Genomic DNA, 20,613 nt, shown 5'->3' with positions numbered 1-20,613 from the left:
GTAGGGAATGGAAGGATTTATATTCCTCGCAGCCAGCTGGTCATTTGCATTCTTTCAGAGCAGGGCTGTCAAACTCTGGGCACACCCGTGCCCGGTTTAGCGAAGGGGGAACAGTCATGATGCATCATGTGACAATGCCTTGAGGATGATGCGAGTTTGACACCTATTTTAGAGAGTTGTTGAGGTTCACTTGGAGGTTCATCTCTGTCCTTCGCTTCACCTGAATGGTGCAAATGGGTAGGGAGCCTTTTGTAGGATGTTTTCTACACTGTGTCCCTTCACCGTTGAACAGGCTGTTGGGGATGAGTCTGTGTTGTCTGCATTTCCAACTGAACTGCTCAAATGAAGTGCTTCGTGGATGAGAAGGGAAACGTCTTCAAAGAAAATAAAGTCCCGTTGCTTCTTGAAAAATGGGACGAAATGATTGACCCTTAGAAACATGAACTCCCAACGAAGAGGGAACACACAGAATTAAATAAACCGAATTGGACCAGTGACTATGAGAAACACTGTTCAATGCACAATGCCATCCAAAGCAATGCAGGGGGCCATCCTGAGACGTTCCTGCTGATTCTGTGCTTGTCCATAACTCATTAAACAACGGGCTTGTTTGCCATAATTTCTCATCTTGTGAAAAACCATGCTGTTACCACCATGGTTTGGTGATTGCTGCCCGGTTGTAGTTTGACATCCCTTGGTGTGGCTTTGGGGGTTCTTCCACTCACCAAATCTTTGTGAACTTGAGGTATCAAAAATTGAAATATCAGCATTTACAAAATGGAGGCAGCAGGACAAGGACAGCATCTCTTTGACAGAAGCAGAACCTTCCTTATCCAGGGAAAAAAAGAAGGTTTTTTATTTGGGGAAAGTTTAGTTCTTCTGTGGGAATAGAAAATAGAACAGAGCTGGAAGAGACCTTGGAGGTCTTCTAGCGCAACTAGAAGCAGGAAACCATATACCAGTGATAGCGAACCTTTTTGTAGTGTGCTGAAAGCGCTGCCCCCCTGCGAATGCACACGCAACCCCCCTTACCTGCACTGTGTGTGCCTCCCAGCTGATTTTCGGACCGTTTGAAGTCTTTTTCATCCTCCTTGAGGCTCGAAGGAAGCCTCTGCAGCCTTTGGAAGCAGAAAAAACGGGCCTGTTTTGGCACTTCCAGTATTTTTGGAAGGCCTGATGGCGAATCTTTTTGTTGTGTGCCGAAAGTGGTGCATGTGCCCACAATGCAATGCACTCTGCCCCCTCTGTGCATGCACGCGCAATCCCCCCTTACCTGCACTGTGCATGCGCGTGCCTCCCAGCTGATTTTCAGCCCGTGTGAGGCTTTTTTCACCCTCCCTGAGACTCGAGGGAAGCCTCCGCAGCCTTTGGAGGCCAAAAAACGGGCCCATTTCGGCACTTCCAGTATTTCCAGAAGGCCTATTTTTCAGCCTCCAAAAGCTGCGGAGGCTTTCCTCGAGCCCCAGGGAGGGCGAAAAAGGCCTCAAACGGGCCAAAAAATCAGCTGGGAGGTGCGCATGCACAGTGCAGGTAAGTTTGGCTGGGCTCACGTGTCCGCACAAATTGATGGTGTGCCATAGGTTCGCCATCAGGGCTGTACACCATTTCAGACAAATGGCCAGTCTCTTCTCTAAAACCTCCAGTGTGTAATTGTTCTAACTGGCAGGAAACTTCTTAGGTTCCTTAGTCCTAACAGAGAGCTATTCAGTCGCTTGCCTAACGATGTTGCAGGGGCTCTGTTCCCGGAAATAATCAGATAATGGGGCAGAAAAGGTTGGTCAATCATTTGTCTTAAATCGGTATAGAGCTGGAAGCAGGGGTGGGTTTCTACCGATTCTGTCCACCTCTGTAGAACTGGTAGCTCTGATGAGCAGCAGACATAGAACCGGTTCTATGTCTGCTGATGTTTTTGCCCACCTGCCCACCCGGGCTCTTACCTGATCTTTATTTCCTGATTTTTTTTCAACTTCAGCTGTGGAACGAGGCACAGCTGCAGTTAAAAAAACAAGAGAAGAGGGCTGTTTCAAAGGCTGCTTCTCAGCACGCATCGTGCTAATGACGATTTACAGGCACATGGCTCACAGCGGGCAGGGAAGCTCGTCAATCTCAAACAGGTAGTTAACCCTGTTGTATCCCATCCCTGGCTCAAAGGGACTTTGGAGATCATCTAGTCCAATCTCCTGCTCAAGCAGGTGATTCTATACCATTTCAGACAAGTGCTTGTCCAGTCTGATCTGGTCTGAGGATTCCTGAAATGGGCATTGGGTTGGACTACTAGAGGACTTCCAAGGCCCCCTCAACCCCCACAATTCTGCCCTTTCCAAATCACCCTAGAGCAAGGGTCTTCAAACTTAGCAGCTTTAAGACTTGTGGACTTCAACTCCCAGAGTTCCTGAGCTAACATGACTGGAGGAGGGATTCTGGGAGTTGAAGTCCACAAGTTTGAAGAACCCCTGCAGTAAAGAAACCAGGCTTAAAGTGTACTATAACTAAAAGAGCCAGTTTGGTTGAGTGATTAAGTCAACAGGCTAGAAAACAGGAGAAGATGAATTCAAGCTTCTGCCTTAGCCATGAAAGCCAGCTGGGTGACTTTGGGCCAGTGACTCAGCCCAGCTCACCTCACAGGTTGGTGGTTGTGGGGAAATAGGAGGAAGAAGTTATCTTGGATATGTTCATCACCTTGAGTTATTTGCAAATGTAATAAAACTGGGATATGAATATATAAATAAATGACCATTTCTTCTTTAATTAAAAGACAAACTCCAATATGCAGTCCATTCTAAATGCCAGTCATTCCAGAGACAATCGCCTCAAATAGCAGAATATCCCATTCCAATAAACATTCCACTTTTCAACTCCAATCAGAATTGGAATAGAGTGGAAGGGACCTTGGAGGTCTTCTAGTCTAACCCCTTGCTCAAGCAAGAGACTTTATACCATTTCAGACAAGTGGCTGTCCAGTCTCTTCTTAAACCCCCCCTCCCCTTGATGAAGCACCCACAACTTCTGAAGCCAAGCTGATCCACCGGTTTATTGTCTCCACTGGGGGTTTTTAGAAGAGACTGCACAGAATTGCCACAGAGTCTCCTGCTTGAGCAGAGGGGCTGGACTAGATGCCCTCCAAGGACCCTTCCAACTCCGTTATTGTGTTACCGTTTTCTTGGGGGAGGGTTGCGAAGAGAAGGCTGTGAATCAGTAGTGAGTGACAAGGAGGAGGCAGAACGTTTTCAATCTTTCTTCCAGAAGGGAAATGGAAGCCTCAATTAAGTTATTGTCAGAAATGGTATAGTGTGTAATTAAGTTGTCAGAAATGGTACTCTGTGTGTGTGTGTGCGTGTGTGTCCGTCCTGCCTGAGCAAGGGGGGGCGTTGGACTAGATGACCTCCCAGTTGCCTTTCAGCTCTGTTGAACATCGAATGACCCTCGACTGGGATCCTCTTCTTCCACCCCGCCTGGAAACCACAGCGCCAATCCACCCGATGATTCTGCAACGCGAGAGGGTTCCCAAACTGACTTGTGAACTTCAACTCCCAGAATTCTGGGAGAATTCTGGGAATTGAAGTCCCACAAGCCTTAAAGTTGCCAAGTTCAGAGTCCTCTGCCAATCCGTCGTAGGTGTTCCCTGCCTTAGGAGAGGGACGGAGCATGCGCTGGAAAGCTTTGCGAAGAGCGATTGGCTACTGCTGGAAAGAGGCGGAAGGCGAGTGGGTGGACGGCCGCCATTTTTTTTTTAAAAAAAAGGGAGTGGGGAGAGCGGGAGGCCGCCGGAGTGTCGCCTCTCTAGGAAGAAGCGCTCTCTCGCCCCGCATTCCGAGGCCTTCCTCTCACTCTCCCCCCGCCCCCCCCCACTCCCCTCAATGCCTGAAGCGGCGAGGGCGGGGATTTGTTCCTTAAACAGAAGAGCCGGGAGCGACTTGGGCCGTGGGGAAGCGCGAACCCGCGTGTCCGAAAGGCTGCCTTCCTATCCCCAGCGGGGTGCGGCGGCGGCGTCTCCAAAAAGGGTGGGTGGTGGGAAGCCCACCCACCCAAACTCCCCGGTTCAGCCCGCCGCTCTTTCTTTCCACGGAACACCCTCCCGCCCACCCGCGGATGCCGCGATCTCGTGGGGCTTTAAAAGCGGGTCAGCCCATAGCACTGACCTCTGTAAGAGGACCGAGGAGCCAAAGGGGAGGCGACGGGCTGCCTTGGGTTGCATTTGGATTTATCATGGTCCGGGGGGTCGGCTTAGCAATGTAGGCTATAATAGCATCGATTTCATAGAATAACAGAGTTGGAAGGGACCTTGAAGGTCATCTAGTCCAACCCCCTGCTCAAGCAGGAGAGTCTATTCCAAATATAAGCCTCTACCAAGGATCGAACTCACAGCCTCCTTTATTAGACTAATTTTTTTATTTTATTTTGTCAAGCGATTATAACAGGTATAAGGATAAACGTAGTTATGAATACATGAAATGGATACATATAAGAAACAGTAGGACAGTGATGCATAAGCATCACTTGCTGTTGGCGCATAAGCTCACCAACGTGCCTACCGTCCCTGTCCTATTGTTTCTTTTATTTTTCTTAATATTAATCCATGTATTCATAACTATGTTTTTACTTACACCTATTATCTTGTAAGCAATTGACAAACCAAATAAAATAAAAACAAAAAATAAAATGTTAGGCACATTGGTGCGCTTATGCACGCCCCCTACAGAACTCTTAGGAAAGGGGCGAGGTCAATAGTAGACAGTCTAAGGTTAAAGTTTTGGGGGTTTGGGGAAGAAACCACAGAGTCAGGTAGAGTATTCCAGACACTGACCACTCTGTTGCTGAAGTCGTATTTCCTGCAGTCAAGTTTGGTGCAATTAACCTTGAGTTTGTATCTATTGTTTGCTCTTGTATTGTTACAGTTGAAGCTGAAATATTCATTGACTGGTAGGGCATTGCAATGTGTGATTGTATGTACTATACTTAGATTGGACCGAAGGCGGTGTAGTTCTAGGTTTTCTAGTTCTAGAATTTCAAGTCTAGTGGCATAAGGTATTTTGCAATGAGTAGAGGAGTGGAGAACTCTTCTTGTGAAATATTTCTGGACTTATTTCTCAACTGTATTAATATCAGATACGTAATGTGGGTTCCAGACTGATGAGCTGTATTCAAGTATTGGTCTAGCAAAAGTTTTGTATGCTCTAGTTAGTAGTGTGATGTTACCAGAGAAAAAGCTACGTAGGATTAGGTTAACAACTCTTAATGCCTTTTTGGCTATGTAGTTACAGTGGGCTCTAGCACTTAGATCATTAGAGGTGAGTATTCCAAGGTCCTTGGAAGGCTGAGTAGACCTTGAACCTGGGGAGATTGGAACTGCCAAACTGCTGGCAGGCAGCAGATTAACAGGGTTGGAAGGGACCTCGTAGTAGGTCATCTAGTCCAAGCCTCTGCCCAAGCAGGAGACCCTACGCCAAGGGTCTTCCAACTTGTGGACTTCCAATTCCCAAAATTCCTGAGCTAATATGACTAGAGGCGGAATTCTGGGAGTTGAAGTCCACACATCTTAAAGCTGTCAAGTTTGAAGATCCTGCCCTACACCAGAAGTAGCCTGCGCCACCATCGCTGGAGGAAGAAAAGACTGGACAGCCACCTGTCTGGAAGGGTCTCCTGCTTGAGCAAGGGATTGGACTAGATGTCCTCTAAGGTCCCTTCTGGCTTTCTATTCTGATGAATGGGTGGATGGATTTCTTGTTGGCTCAGCCTTTGCTTTAAACCAAGGGTCTTCCAAATTTACAGCTTTAAGGCTTGTAGACTTCAACACCTGGTCATTGTTAGCTCAGGAATTCTAGGAGTTGAAGTCTTAAACTTGCCGAGTTTGAAGACCCCTTGCTTTAAATTGTTCTTCCAGTGTTTTAGAAGGGGAGGTGCAAACTCTTTCTCTGCAGATTGACTATCTCTGGCTTGTCCACAGGAAAGAGGTTCAGTGTCTGGAGGCTCTTCACTACACGCGGCCAGGAAGGAAAGGAGCAGAATAGACGCCATGGGAAGAAGCCCTCAAGATGGACATGCCAAAGTCAGGCAGAGAGTGGAGAGGAGTTCCAAGCCCTCCTGCTGCTGAGCCGGAGGAGAGAGGGGAGGTCTGGCCCGGAGCCAGGCAGGAGCCCCTACCTGAGAAGCTCCTCAGCTCAGAGGTCGAGTGTTTCCGCCGCTTTTGCTACCTGGAGTCCGCGGGATCCCGGGAACTTTGCAGCCTTCTGCAGCAGCTTTGCCATCGATGGCTGAAGCCCAAGAAGAGCAGCCGAGCTCAGGTGGTGGACCGGGTGATTGTGGAGCAGTTCTTGGCCTTGCTGCCCCCGGAGATGGCGGGCTGGCAGAGGGATTGCGGGATGGAGAGCTACTCCCAGGCGGTAGCCCTGGCCGAAGGCTTCCACTTCAGCCAGGCCGAGGAGCAGAGGCAGCAGGTGAGAGAATCAATCCTTTTGGGAGGATCCTTTTGGGAGATAATTTCCTTTCACTGGCCAGGGTGTCAGCAACCCTCTGCTCTCCCCTCCCAGTCACTCCTTCCCTGGCCTGAGAAGGTAAAACACAAAAAAACAGAAATGAGAGGGAGAGAGAAAGAGACCCATTTCCCACAGAAAACACCGCGAGCCACAAAACCCATGGAGGAGTGGCCAGGGAGGGGTCATGTGACTGGGTGGGAGTGACGAGTTGGCCACGCCCACCCAGGTTTTGAGGCTCCCAGTGTTTTCTATGGGAAACGGGTCCAGGTGGCTCTTTGAGTGTTTAAGGTTGCGGGCCTCTGCCTGTCTGCTTCAAATGCACTTTGTAGCAATAGAAGAAGCTTTGGTTTCCCTCCATTTCATCCCCAGAGTGGTGCTTCCCCATCCAGATTATTCCTCAGAAGGGAAGAGAATCCCAAGTGAATTTGCATTTTCCCTAAAATGGTCCAGATTTGAAGGCATAGAACACAGGTGTCACGCAGAGCCATTTGTGCGGGGACGAGAGCCCAGCCAAACTTACCTGTACTGCACATGCATGCTCCTCCCAGCTGATCTTCGGCCCGTTTGAGGCCATTTTCACACCTCCTGGAATGTCGTAATTTTCATCTGTATCAATATTATTTTTGTACCAAAACAAATGATACTCAGACCCTACACTGTCCATGAAATGATATTGATTTATGTTTACAAATAAAAATAAAAACTTTACCAAAAAAAAAATGAATTCCAGGGTTCGGTGTCCTTTGAGGAGGTGGCTGTATATTTCACGGAGGAGGAGTGGGCGCTGCTTAATCCCAGCCAGAGAGCCTTGCATGAGGAAGTCATGCTGGAGAATTTTAGGAATGTGGCCGCTCTGGGTAAGGACCTGTTTTGCTTTGGGCTCAGTTAATTGTGGAAAGTCTTTGTCAACTAAAAAAATACTCGTTTGGTCTTTTTAGTTGCCAGCAGAAAAGGAGTGAGGGAAACCAGTGCATTCCTTAAATGCCTCAGATAATCACCTTGGCTGCCCAAAGTTGTCAGCGTGCAAGAATATTACTGGAGAGCATAATTGATGACTCTTGCTTATGGATGTATCCCATTGGACAATATACATCCAAGGGGTGGGAGGAAGATCAGAGTCAAGGGGGAAATGAATGATGTATTTTAGTGTCAGACCACCTAGCTAACGCCAACATGGCTACTCTTAATAAATCTTTTTTTTAATTTTCACTCTGGGAGATTCTAGCACCTAGCTAGAATAACCACAGGAAGAATGTGACCTATATCTGTCTGACTTCTGTTCCTCATAACGACTGATTTTCCTAGGTTACCTAATAACCAGTGGCAGTTCTCATACTGGCTGTTTGGTCAAAGGGCCGTCCTTTGGCTCTGAGTAAATCATGTATAAATTCCCTGTAGGGCTGAGAAAAAGTGCTATTTCTCTGAGTACTTCAGTCCAATATTGTTTTTTTCGGCAGCTTTTAAAAAAAAACTGGGAAGATTTCAAGAAGTTGCATCAGTTTAAATTCAGTTAGTACTGGACTAGACAAATGTCACACCAACTGCCGCCTAACATAAAGATGCTTTTTTCAGGACTTTCTTGTCTCTTTCTTGGAAGATGTTTCTCTTCTCATCCAAGAAGCTTCTTCAGCTCTGCCGGGATGGTGGGGAATGGAAGGATTAAAATCACTGGTCATTTGCATTCTTTTAGAGTCGTTGAAGCCACCTGTAGGTTTTTCTGTGTCCTCAGGGTCACCTGACTAGGGCAAATGGGTGTGGAGCCTTCTTGGAACAGTCCTTTCAACAGTTGTCTGCAAGGAGTATAAATCTTTCCATTCCCCACCAACCAGTCGGAGCTGAAGAAGCTTCTTGGATGAGAAGAGAAACATCTTCAACGACAAAACGGAAAGTCCAGTTGCCTCTTGAAAAAACAACTTTGGGACAATCATGACCTGGTTGACTGAGAATCTCCATATATCAGTAGATGGTGGTGAGGGTTGTGGATGAGCCCAGTGGCGGTAGAGCACGTAGATTCTGTTGCTTGAAGCCAGCCAGTGGCAGAGATCCCAGCAGAAGGGAGCTATGATGGATGCCAGGGAAGAAGAAGATAATAATTGCACAGAGGAGGAAAGGAAAGAAGGTCCACTGGGGATGATGGTAGTCGAATACCGCATTGTCTTCCTCTTGGCCATGCTTTACAGGGTGAGCAAAAGAACACAAATGTGGGAGGGAGATAGATCAGGGGCTGCTGAAGCCGAGGCAATTCTACAATCCCCTTGAAAGTGTCCCTTGCTTTAGAAGAACAGAGTCCAGTGGACAATCTGTACAGCATAGGGCATTTCCAAATATAATAATAAACGTCAAGGCATCAATTGAAGAGGTCCACAATTCCTTCATCCGTTTAATTCTTAATGGCCTCTTCTGATCATTTAGTCTTTGGATAAAGATTAGATTTTTTTCCCTAAAAAACAACAACAAATACCTCATAAAATTAAGAGGGAACAGTTGCAGAGGCATTACTAAAAATAAAATAGAAATGTGGTTCCTTACAGGCGTACAAAGAGAAATTCAGTAAAATCTTAGATATACAGAAGTAACAGGTGCAGCTTTTTTTCCCTATTGTGAATATAGTGATTAACTTTTTTCCCCTTTCTTTTTCAAACCAGGTTACAGGCAGAAGCAAAATAATTTTAAGGAGACCAGGGTAGCACTATTGCAAATGATCAAGTCTGAAGAAGGCATGCTTGGTAATCAAGGGGCATCACGAAGGAGTAAGAAAACCTGCATAATGAATGGAAGGAAGAGTTCTCCTTCTTTTGAATATAATGCATTCCATGACTTCCCAACTCAGCTAGTTCAACAACGAAAAGATAAAGGAAAATATAGTGGATGTGATGAGAGAGGCAACATGAAGGTTGATTTCCGTAAATACCAGACTGAAGAGGAACAATACAAAAATCAAAACGATGGGAAGAGTGTCAGTTATACCTCTTCCATTAATTTACATCACCAGTCGTATCTCAAGGACACACCGTATGCACCTGCAGATTGTGAGGAAAGTTTCAATTTGAGCAGTCATCGTATTTCCGATAACGGTGGAAAACAGTGTGAGTACGAAGAGGGCTTCACTAAGAAACGGTTGCTTATTTTACCCTCAGAAACTCCCCCAAAGGAGAAACCCTATAAATGTTTGCAGTGTGGAAAGGCCTTTTCACAGAGATGTAAATTTACTATCCACGAAAGGAGCCACACAGGGGAAAAACCGTATGTGTGCCTGGTCTGTGGAAAGACCTTCACACAGAGATGTAAGCTCAACATACACGAAAGGATCCACACAGGGGAGAAACCATATATATGCTTGGTGTGTGGAAGACGATTCAATCAGAGCGGTCACCTAACAAGACACAAAAGAACTCATACTGGGGAGAAGCCATACACGTGTCTGAAGTGTGGAAGGAAGTTCAGTGAGAGTTCAAGCCTTGTGATGCACGTAAGAAGCCACACGGGAGAGAAACCATACATATGTACGGAATGCGGAAAGAGCTTCCGTCAAAACAGCGTCTTTGTTTGCCATAAAAGGATCCACACTGGAGAAAAACCGTACAAATGCACCGAGTGTGGAAAGAACTTCAGTCAGAACAGTAGCCTTTTGAAACATAAAAGAATTCATACAGGGGAAAAACCATATCAATGCCTGGACTGTGGAAAGAGATTCAGTGTACGCTCAGATCTTACATATCATCAGAAAATGCACACAGGAGAGAAATCGTTTAAGTGTTTGGAATGTGGAAAGAGTTTCAGTTGCAGCCGTTACTTTATTCGCCACAAAAAGATCCACACAGGGGAGAAACCATACAAATGCCTGGAGTGCGGAAAGAGTTTCAGTCAGAACAGTCATCTTGTCAAACACAGAAGGATTCATACAGGGGAGAAACCCTATCAGTGCCTGGAGTGTGGAAAGAGCTTTACCACAGCCTTACATCTTACATATCACAGAAGAATGCACACCGGGGAAAAACCTTACAAGTGTTTGGAATGTGGAAAGAGTTTCAATTGCAGCAGTTATTTTATTTGCCATAAAAGGATCCACACAGGGGAGAAACCATATAAATGCCTGGAATGCGGAAAGCAATTCAATAGGAGCAGCCATCTTGCCTATCATAAAAGGATGCATACAGGAGAGAAACCGTACAAATGCACAGAGTGTGGCAAGAGCTTTTCATATAACAATGGCCTTAGGTACCATCAAAGAATCCATACTGGAGAGAAACCATATACCTGCTTGAAGTGTGGAAAGAAGTTCAGTGCAAGTGCAAACCTTATGATGCATATGAGAATCCACACCGGGGAGAAACCGTATAAATGCACGGAGTGTGGGAAGAGCTTCCGTCAGAACAGCGTCTTCATTTGCCATAAAAGGATCCACACAGGAGAAAAACCGTACGAATGCACAGAGTGCGGCAAGAACTTCCGTCAGAATAGTAACCTTATCATACATAAAATAATTCACACAGGAGAGAAACCGTACGAATGCACAGAATGTGGAAAGAGCTTCAGCCACAAAAGTCACCTCACGAGACATAAAAAAATTCACACGGGAGAGAAACCCTGTAAGTGCACAGATTGTGGAAAGAGTTTTAGTCGAAATAGTCACCTTATGAAACATAAAAGAATCCACACAAGAGAGAAACCATAATTTGGGAGTTTTCATCACCCAAGTATTTTCATCTTATAAAGGGAAAAATAGAAATATGGTGACTGTAAAGTTCAGTAGCCTTGTCAGACTTAAAGGAATCCACATGGCAGAACCATAAAAACACCCGAAGTGTGGAAATAAATTAAAAGAGTGTTGCACTTATTTCTCATAAGATGTCGTGTGGTGGGAAGAATGTCTGGAGTAAATGGAATTACCAGGACCAACCTTGTTTCTCCTTAAAAAAAATACAGGAGAAGATATATAAATACGTTTATGTGCTACATGGACTTAAATGTGCAACGTGTGGAAAGACCATATCCATTTGGTATAAAAAGTATACCTAGGAACAGATTAAAAAAACAACCCTGTTTTAATAAGGCATCCTAGAGTTGTTCCATTCAGGAGAGAAACTGTAAATGAGTGGAATGTGAAAAAGGTAGTGACAGCTGAACCTGCAAAGTGGCCATGACAAAGAACAACTTCATATTGTTATTCGAAAAGGAAACATAATAATTGCCAAATAATATTTCTGATTGGCTAATCCCATATGTCAAGCCATCTTTAAATACGATGCAGGCAAGAGATGAAGGGTTTGGATTATGACATGTGGATATTGTTTTGATCCTGTGAAGAGATCTCTGATTAAAATCCTGGATCTGAGCTTCCCTTCTTACAACTTCCTCCATTTGGTTCTTCTCAGCTAATCAGTAATTATGACATTTTTTATAACATTATTTTTCTTCCAACCTGCAATGTTAAGGTTCCAGGTGGTCCAAGATAGGCCTTGTAGCTTAGTTCCTGAAATAGACCTCAGTTGCTATTTGCTGTCATTTGTTGGAACAAAAGAAATCCTAAATATACATCCAAAACATTTTCTCTGATAAAGAAAATGTGAAACAAGAATGAAAGAAGATTGAAAGGACTCCAGAGAGGAATGCCTGAAGGAGAAGAAATTATTGCTATTTATTATTATTATTATTATTGTGGTTAATCTTTAGTGAGATTCACAAACTTTGGGGCTGGTTGCTAGCTCAACAGCTCGAGTTCTAACCAAAGACCTAGGAACTGTTAACGTAGCATCGGAAGATATAAGCTGTTCCAAGTAGGGTGGTTTTTTTTGTAGAATCAGGTTATTCAAGTCTGATAAATTCAGAATTTCCAAATAGCGAGGTATCCCTTTCGGTATTGCTCCAAGGGCTCCAATTACAATTGGGATAACATACGATTTCTTTTTTCCAAAGTCACTCAACTTCCATTTGTAAATCCCAGTACTTTGTGATTTTTTTCTTGCTGCTTGTCTTCTAAATGTTAATTAACTCTGAATTTATTATTTATTCAAATCACAAATATTACACATGCATTTGCATAAATGTAAAAAAAGGTTGCTAGTAGCTCTGTTAATATAACATAAAAAATTTACTTTGTCAAGTTAAACCCACATTACTCCATCAATCAATGATCAATCCATCCAAGTGAATAATAATAGAAAAACATCGTACAACATCAGTTATGATCATAACTTTGTTCAAATCCTTTTTGTCACAGCTAGGAGGGGCAGAATAACAGAATAAGTACAACCAACAATTGTTAGGTGTTAAGAACATATGTGACAGATGTAGCATTTCACAAAAACAAAAGGCTGCATATAGCCTTGCAGATTTGTCTGCATAAACATATAAACCTATAAACACTAAATGCATTACTACACATATAAAGTTATATTTGTAAATAACTCAAAATAACAAAATCAGGGTTGTCTCAATTCACAACTATATTGTCTCAAGTTTTTAGGTGAAGTTCATGAGAAGATGCTGACTGTCCTGGAACACACAGAGTGGATCCCCTCTCCATCATAATCCATTGATCGTGTTCTAAAAATAACAAAATGTCAGCACGATCATTAAATTGCACAGTTTAACTATTCTTCTTGATTGAAATACATTTTATTATATATTAATTAGGTTTTTAAAAATGCTTACTTATGCATTTTCTGGCTGGATCTTTCACACCGTTTTTCCATAGCCAGTGTGTCAATGTCTGGTTTTAGGTCTTGTGCTGAAGCAATCCGTAGAACAGCGTGGAGGTTCTCATCAGTGATACATGATCTATGCTTGTTTTTGTTTAGATTCATTATTGAAAACATCTGTTTGCACAGATAGGTGCTCCCAAACATAGACAGAACATGGGCTGCATGACGTTGAAGCTGTGGCATTGAACCAGGGGGTATTTTACAGTAAAAGTCCTGGATCGCAACATCCTTGAACTTTGCTTTCAGGCTACGATTGCTTTGAAGCTTGATTAACTCCATCTGAAGGTGCTGGGGTGCAGTGAAGACGTCGGTGGTGAAAGGATCAGCAAAGATGGCAAAGTCTGAGTGCTGCGCTTTAAAGTCAGAGAAGCGCCGATCAAACTCATTTATTAATCGGCTCACTGGTAGCCAACTGAGCACATAAAAAAACACCGGGAAATGAGGCTGAAATGCTTTGACAAACAGGAAAGTGAGCAAGATTGTCCTGTTTGACTTGGCACTTCCACGGATCAAGTTTACGCTGGAAAGCCGTGATCATGTCGGACATCTGCGTAATGACTTGTCTACGTCCCTGCAGCTTCTGATTCAGTTGGGCGAGATGCTTGGTTATGTCACATAACATAGCAAAGTCACACAGCCAGTTGGGATCTGACAGTTCAGACACGAATTTTCCTTTACTTAGCATGAAAAGAGCAATATCTTCCCTAAGTTCAAAAAATCCTTTGAGGACTTTACTCCTACTCAGCCACCATACTTCTGTATGGTACGGCACGTCTCCAGGCTCTGAGCCCATCTCCTGCAAGAACAGCTGGAACTGACGGTGATTCAGGCCACGCGCTTGAATGAAGTTCACAGTTTTCCTGACTGTGGTCACTACATGATCCATCCCCAGCACCTTCCCACACAACGTTTCTTGATGAGTGATGCAGTGATACGTTACCAGAGGCATCTGACAATTACTTTTTAGCATTTTGTCTTTTATTAGTCCAACCAAGCCCGCTTTTCCTCCACACATTGCGGGTGCAACGTCTGTAGTTAATCCCACCAACTTTTCCCAAGGCAATGCATTTTTACTCATGGACTTCTTTTGCAGAATCTTTTTTTTTTTTTAAATATACATTACCCTTTATCCCTAGAAAAAATTTGCTTTTTCCCATCTTGTTTCATACCTTTGTGGCTTTTTTCCCCCTTTTCCCTTCCTTTCTTATCCCACCTAGCCTTTTTACCCCACATGGACTTTTCTACCATATCAAAAATGTTCTGTCCCGTTGTGGTCCCATGCATGGCAGCTACATCCAACAGCTCCTCAGTGACAGAGAGGTCCAACTTCACGCCTCGAATAAAAATGGATAGATGCGCTGTATCCATGTTGTCCGTGCTTTCATCAAGAGCTAATGAAAAAGCTATGTAGCTACGTGTCTCTTGGGCCAGCTGCGTCGACAGGTTTCCTGCTAGTTCTGTAACTCGGTCCACAATGGTGTTCCTTGATAAAGTGACATGTTTAAAAGTCTGTATCTGGTCGGGGCACACCTGCTCACAGACCTTCAGCATGCACTGTTTCAAAAACACGCCCTCTGAAAAACACTTTGAAGCTCGGGCGATTTCTTCTGCAACGCTGAAGCTAGCTTTCACTGCCACAGTGTTTTTGGTTGTGGCTTTCGTGAACACATTCTGCTGCAATTGTAGTTTGCTTTTTAATTTTTCGACAATCTGTCGTTTTTCTGAAAGGCTAACTTTGGCATACTTAGCTCCGTGTTTGGTTTCAAAATGCCGACGTAGAATGTACTCTTTGACAACCAATAATGCCTCGTAACATAAAAGACATACCGGTTTCTCTCCTTGAAGCACAAACATGTATTCACCTTCCCATCTTTCTTGAAACATCCTTCCATCTGCATCAACTTTCCTCTTCCTGGACATTTTGGGATCATTTGTAATTCCACAATTCAACTTGCAGAAAATAACATTGATGCAGATACACTGCAACCTAGTGGCGGGATGTCGACAATTCGCTGGTAACATAATTGGTATGCATTCTGGGAAATGTAGTTTGTAGTCAATGCTCTCTTGCTTTATTTATTTAAAGACAATTGGAACTTTGTAGCTCTCGCGGGCCACATAAAATGACGTGGCAGGCCACATTTGGCCCGCGGGCCTTGAGTTTGATACCTGTGCTATACTCAAATCCAAACTTTTGGCACAGTTTCCAGTGAATGGTTTTAGCAACTCAGTTATGGCGGTTATGGTTCAGTTTGTGAAATTTTGCTGCACCCACTGATTAAATGGTCAACTGTTTCATCTTTCTCATAACAGAGGCAGCATTTGCTGTTGGTGGTGACATGCTGAATCTTTTGCCTTCATGCAGTTTGTGGCTAAGGCTTTTTTCTTGAGCAGCCAAAATAAAGCCTTCAGTTTCTTTTTTCAGTATTCCTGATTTTAACCAGTTCCAAGTAAGCCTTTTGGTCAGCTTTGCCTTCAATGCTTTTCAAGTATTGGCCAGGCATAGCTTTGCTTTTCCAATTTTCAGTTCACTTCTCAATTACTCCTTTTTTGTATTCAGCTTTTGACTTGGTTGTCTTCAAAAGGCCTCCTTTATGTACTTCCTTAATCATTGGCTCTTCACTTTTATGGATGTAGTCATTCCAGCCATGTCTTTCTTCTTCTACAGTCTGCTTTACTTATAGGAGACCTTGACCACCCTCTGCTCTTGGTAAATACAGTATAATCGATCAACATCACTTTTAGGGTGCAATGCCTGATTCATAGTGATAAGCTTCCTTGTTTTTCTGTCCAAATTGTCCAGCTCCATCTGGGTCCAGTCAACTATTCCTGCAGAGTATCGAATCACAGGTATAGCCCAGGTATTTATTGCTTTTATGATGTTTCCAGCACTCAATTTGGACTTTAAAATCTTGCATATTCTTCGAATGTACTTGGCTGAAGTTGATTCCTTGACTTTATTATACATTAAATTAGAGGCTTCTAAAATCCCTAAGTACTTGTAGTTTTCTTTTGGTTTCATTGCCTCATTTCTTTTTCATTTCTTTCATTTTCATTTCTTCATTTTCAAGTTCTATTCCATCATCTTCTATGACCTTGCCTGCTTGGATTGCCATTGTTGCACATTTGTCAATTCCAAAGTACATGCCGATCTCCTGGCTAAATTCTTTTGTGCTTTCAATTAGTGAATTCAGTTCACTTTTTGTTTTACCAAACAGCTTCAAATCATCCATGTACAACGAATGCGAAATTTTCAATCCTTTCTTTGCAAGTTCGTATCCACCTTCTTTAAAATGGTTGTCAGTGGTAGCATTGACAGAATAAATAGTAGGGGTGAAAGGGAATCACCCCGGAAGATGCCTCGTTTAATTTCAACTTCACCCAGTTCTTCTCCATTAGCCATAGGCTTCGTTTTCCAGAGGTTCATTGAAATTTCCATGAATTTTTGAATGTTGCCGCTGATGCCAAAGATTTCTAGGCATTTCTTAATCCAGCCGTGGGGGACTGAATCAAACTCTTTCTTGTAGTCTATCCAAGCCATGCACAGGTTGGTTCGGCTTTTTGAATTCTTCAGAATTAGCTTGTCAATCAGCAGCTGGTCTTTTGTTCCTCTTGAGTTTTTGCAACACCCTTTCTGTTCCACTGAGAGCAGATCTTTCCTTTTCAAGTATCCATAAATTTGATTTGCAATTATGCCAGTAAGAAGCTTATAGCTTGTTGGCAAGCAGGTAATTGGTCGGTAATTTCCTGGATCATTTCCTTTGTCTTTCTCTTTCTGAATTAGCCATTCATCATTTTCAGGCATTTTTATAATTAGGTTCATTTGGACAACAAGTCTTTCATGTAAGCTCGTTAGTGCCTTCAGCCAAAAGCCATGTACCTCATCTGGTCCAGGTGCACTCCAGTTCTTTATTCTTCTTGACTGCCTTTGAACCATTTCCTTTGTTATTTTCACATCTTCCATTTTGGGCACTCACTGAGGACTCAATCTGTTTTTTCTTTATCAGGCTTTTCATTTGTTATTACACCGTCTTCCCTTTCCAGGTTCTTATTAAACTGGTGCTGATTTGCTCTGAACTGTGAGTTTTGTTGAAACTGGATTGATTTTCGTATCTGTCAGATCCATGTATCTGCCATTCTTCAGTTGGTACAAGTAATCCTTTTTAATGTAACCTGAATATATTAAACCCTATATTGATTCTCTATAACTTGGCATATGATATACAACTGGAGGAGTGGAGCCAGATGTCTAGAAACTTGCCACCTCTTGAAGAGATAACAAGACGAGAAGAGACCATAAAAATTCCAGCTCTGGAAAACATTCCTGGGAACTCTTAAGATACGTTCCCAGAGAAGGGGAAGGGAGAATTAACATGTTGGTTCTTTGTTTGACTAAATCCACATCTAAATAAGGGGAGGGGTTCTAACTTCCTTTATCTATGACTATATGCCTGGGGATATCTTTGCTTTGCTTAGTGTTGGGATAAAATCCCTTTCAATAAAGGATTCCTTTTGAAACACCTGGTTTTCAGAAGTTCATTCTTTTCGGTTGAAGGGAAAAAGTCCAATGCTTACATTATCTCTTAATCTTTTCAGCAATGGCAACAACCCTCTGCTTCAGCTCTTCAATTACTACAGCAATCTCCTTGTTCTCCAGATCGTATCTTGCTGCCAAGCTGCTTTTGACCTGCTTGTTATTTAGCTGGCCTTGCCTTAGATTCTTCAGGTTGCTCAAGTCTCCACAAAGTTTCTTAACTTTCAATTCCAACCGAATTTTCCACTTTGGCTTCCCCTTTTTGCCTCTTTGGTTCTTTTGTATTTTCAAACCCAATTCTTTAGTGGTTATGTAGGCGGCTGCTGCGTACATCTGCTGATTTGTTTCAGCTAATGTAGCAGTTGGGATGGTTTGCACAGTTTCATTGACATTTTTCAGTGCATTTGCTAGTGCTTTCCGATTAACTTGGTTCAGTTTTGGCCAGCACATTCTTTCAGCATCTTCCATTTGATCCTTTATTTTTCTCAGCTAATTTATCTTTATCTGCTGGTTGCTTCTTGATCTTCATTTTTTTCTTGTTCTTTACCTTTATCAATTTCAGCAACTTTTTCCCCTCTTTCTTCCGCAGTTTGTTCTTGAGTCTGCAATTCACTCACATTATCATTCTTTGTTGGTATGCTCAGGCCACTAGTTGCTTTCTTTTCAATTTCTCTTAATCCTGTTGCAGTGGAAAAATTGTGGCTCAGAATCACACGTCGTTGGTCCATTAACCTTTATTCACTGATGTCACAGACCATGCAATTTGCCTTCCAGCTCTGATACATTCGTTTTTGAAATCCACATTTTGCTGGCTCAGATTGGTAGTAACCTTCCATAATCAAGATACTTTCTTCCCTGGTACAGGTTTTTCGTTTTTTCGCTTTTTCTTCCAGTAGCTCGTCAGCTCCGTGCCCTGGTTGCCTAGGAGCTGAGCCCTGTAGCTCATTTTGTGTAGAATGCCCAGGAGCCATAGCATCCAACGGAACCCTTGTTGATCTGGGCGATGGTTCAGCTGGCATAAATTTCGATTTTCCTGTATTCACCCTGTTGAAATGAGTTGTGGAGCAAATTTTGTCTGGTCCTTCACCTAAGACCTGTCTGATATGGTTGCACCTATTCAGCATAGCCCTTATGATCACTAGGACACGCAAGCCCCTCCACCATGACAAGCTAAAGCTCCTTGGAGGGGTTGTTGTTATTATTTGACACAAAAAAACAACAGTGTACACAGCAAACGAGATAACTATGCTGGGCTTCATATTACAAATCACTAGTCAAACACTTCCCAAGCGTTTAGGACTGCGTGATGTATCGGCAGATTATGCAAGCAGATCTCAGTAAGGTGCCTTCTGCAGCTGACCAATAGTGATTTTGTCAGCACCAATTGTTTTTAAGTGCTTGCCTAGGTCTTTAAGCACAGCACCCAGTGTGCCAAATACCACTGGAACCACCTGCACTGGTTTATGCCAGAGTCTCTGCAGTTCATTTTCAAGTCTTGATATCTGGTGATTTTTTCAAGTTGTTTATCGTCGATTCTGCTGTCACCAGGTATGGCAATGTCAACAATCCACACTTTTTTTTCCTCCACAATCGTGATATCTGGGGTATTGTGTTCCAAAACTTTGTCAGTCTGTATTTGGAAGTCCCACAGTAGTTTTGCATGCTCATTTTGACCACTTTTTCAGGCTTATGATTCCACCTTTGCTGCAGGCAGATGGTAGTTGGAACACAAATTCCAATGGACTATCTGAGCGACTGTGTTGTGACATTTGTAGTCAGTCTGAGCAATTGTCTTGCAACAGCTCAATATGCGATCAATGGTTTCATCTGCTTCTTTGCAGAGTCTGCATTTGGGGTCATCAGCAGATTTTTCTATTCTGACCTTGATTGCATTTGTTCTGATGTCTTGTTTTGGGCTGCAAGAATCAGGCCTTCTGTCTCTTTCTTCAGTGTTCCGTTGGTCAGCCATAACCAGGTCTTTTCCTTATCTGCTTTTCCTTGGATCTTTTTAAGGAACTGCCCATGCAGTGCTTTGTTACACCAGCTGTCAAACCAAGTTTGCATCGCTGCTTTCCTGTATTGATTCTTGGTTTGCTGCACTTTTAGCAGCTTCCTGTTGTTGACCTGCATCAAAGCTGGTTCAATACTGTCTTTCACATAATCTGCCAGAGCATGCTTCTCTTCTTTGACTGACTGCTTCACTTGCAAAAGTCCTCTGCCACCTGCTTTTCTGGGCAAATATGGCCTGTCAATGTCACTACGCAGGTGCAGCGCATAGTGTATGGTCATCAGTTTTCTCGTTTTCCTGTCCAGGCTGTCTAGCTCTGCCTGTTTCCAGTTTACGATCCCAGCAGTATATCTGATGACGGGTATGATGCAGGTATTTATAACCTTGATGATGTTACCACCATTCAGTTTGCTTTTAGAATTTTTCTGACCTTTTGTGTGTATTCTTTGCTGACCACATTTTTCACTTGCCCGTGCTTGACATTGTCCAACTGTAGTATGCCTAGGTATTTGTAGGCTTCAGTGCAGTTCTCTGACATAGTGTATTTCTGCCGCTTCTTAGGTTGTTCAGCTTCCAGTAGCCCTGCAGGCCCATGCCCTGGTTGCTCAGCTATGGGGTCTGTGGCTTGTATCCCATTTGTCAATGGATGCCCAGGTTCCCCAACACCAGACGCGGCCCTTGTTAACCCGGATAACGACCAAGTCGGTATAGGCTTTGTTTGGTTGTGTTTCACCATAATTCATTGCATGGCTTGTTGGGTGTACTCAGTTCTGCTCCTCGGCCAAAACCTCTGTGACATGGTTGGATCTGTTGGTAGTTTGCACTACTGCTAGCACAGCTCTCAGCTTCATTGGAGCAGTTAAGCCCCCCACCATATCAAGGCAGCACCCTGTG

General features: G+C 43.5%; 3 protein-coding genes and 1 pseudogene across 4 annotated transcripts in view; 1 reads left to right on the top strand and 3 right to left on the bottom strand.

Annotated features, from left to right (window-relative positions):
- LOC113450704 (uncharacterized) overlaps positions 1-20,613 on the bottom strand; it is a 503,870-nt gene that overhangs the window by 358,011 nt on the left and 125,246 nt on the right. The gene's annotated exons all lie outside the window — the stretch shown is intronic.
- Positions 3,711-17,697, top strand: LOC148126677 (uncharacterized). Of its 2 annotated transcripts, none has more exons than XM_087927804.1 (4): positions 3,711-4,001; positions 5,945-6,434; positions 7,204-7,330; positions 9,119-17,697. In XM_087927804.1, exons 2-4 carry the CDS (start codon positions 6,033-6,035, stop codon positions 11,146-11,148), a joined length of 2,559 nt encoding a protein of 852 aa, XP_087783930.1. In that variant the 5' UTR covers positions 3,711-4,001; positions 5,945-6,032; the 3' UTR covers positions 11,149-17,697. The 2 variants fall into 2 exon arrangements, with proteins under 2 accessions (XP_087783930.1, XP_087783931.1); XM_087927805.1 differs by having other exon boundaries at positions 3,741-3,975.
- On the bottom strand, positions 13,124-14,255 carry LOC148126679 (general transcription factor II-I repeat domain-containing protein 2B pseudogene; annotated as a pseudogene).
- LOC148126678 (general transcription factor II-I repeat domain-containing protein 2-like) lies at positions 13,569-17,685 on the bottom strand. Its single transcript, XM_087928440.1, has one exon. The coding sequence runs from the start codon at positions 15,197-15,199 to the stop codon at positions 14,297-14,299; it is 903 nt and encodes a 300-aa protein (XP_087784566.1). The 5' UTR covers positions 15,200-17,685; the 3' UTR covers positions 13,569-14,296.

Source organism: Pseudonaja textilis, chromosome 2 (assembly GCF_049901715.1).
Source record: "Pseudonaja textilis isolate UNSWEBS1 chromosome 2, rPseTex1.2, whole genome shotgun sequence".
Taxonomy (NCBI): Eukaryota; Metazoa; Chordata; class Lepidosauria; order Squamata; family Elapidae; genus Pseudonaja; species Pseudonaja textilis.
The sequence above is the reverse complement of the archived record's forward strand: the minus strand, read 5'-3'. Positions and strand labels throughout refer to the sequence as shown.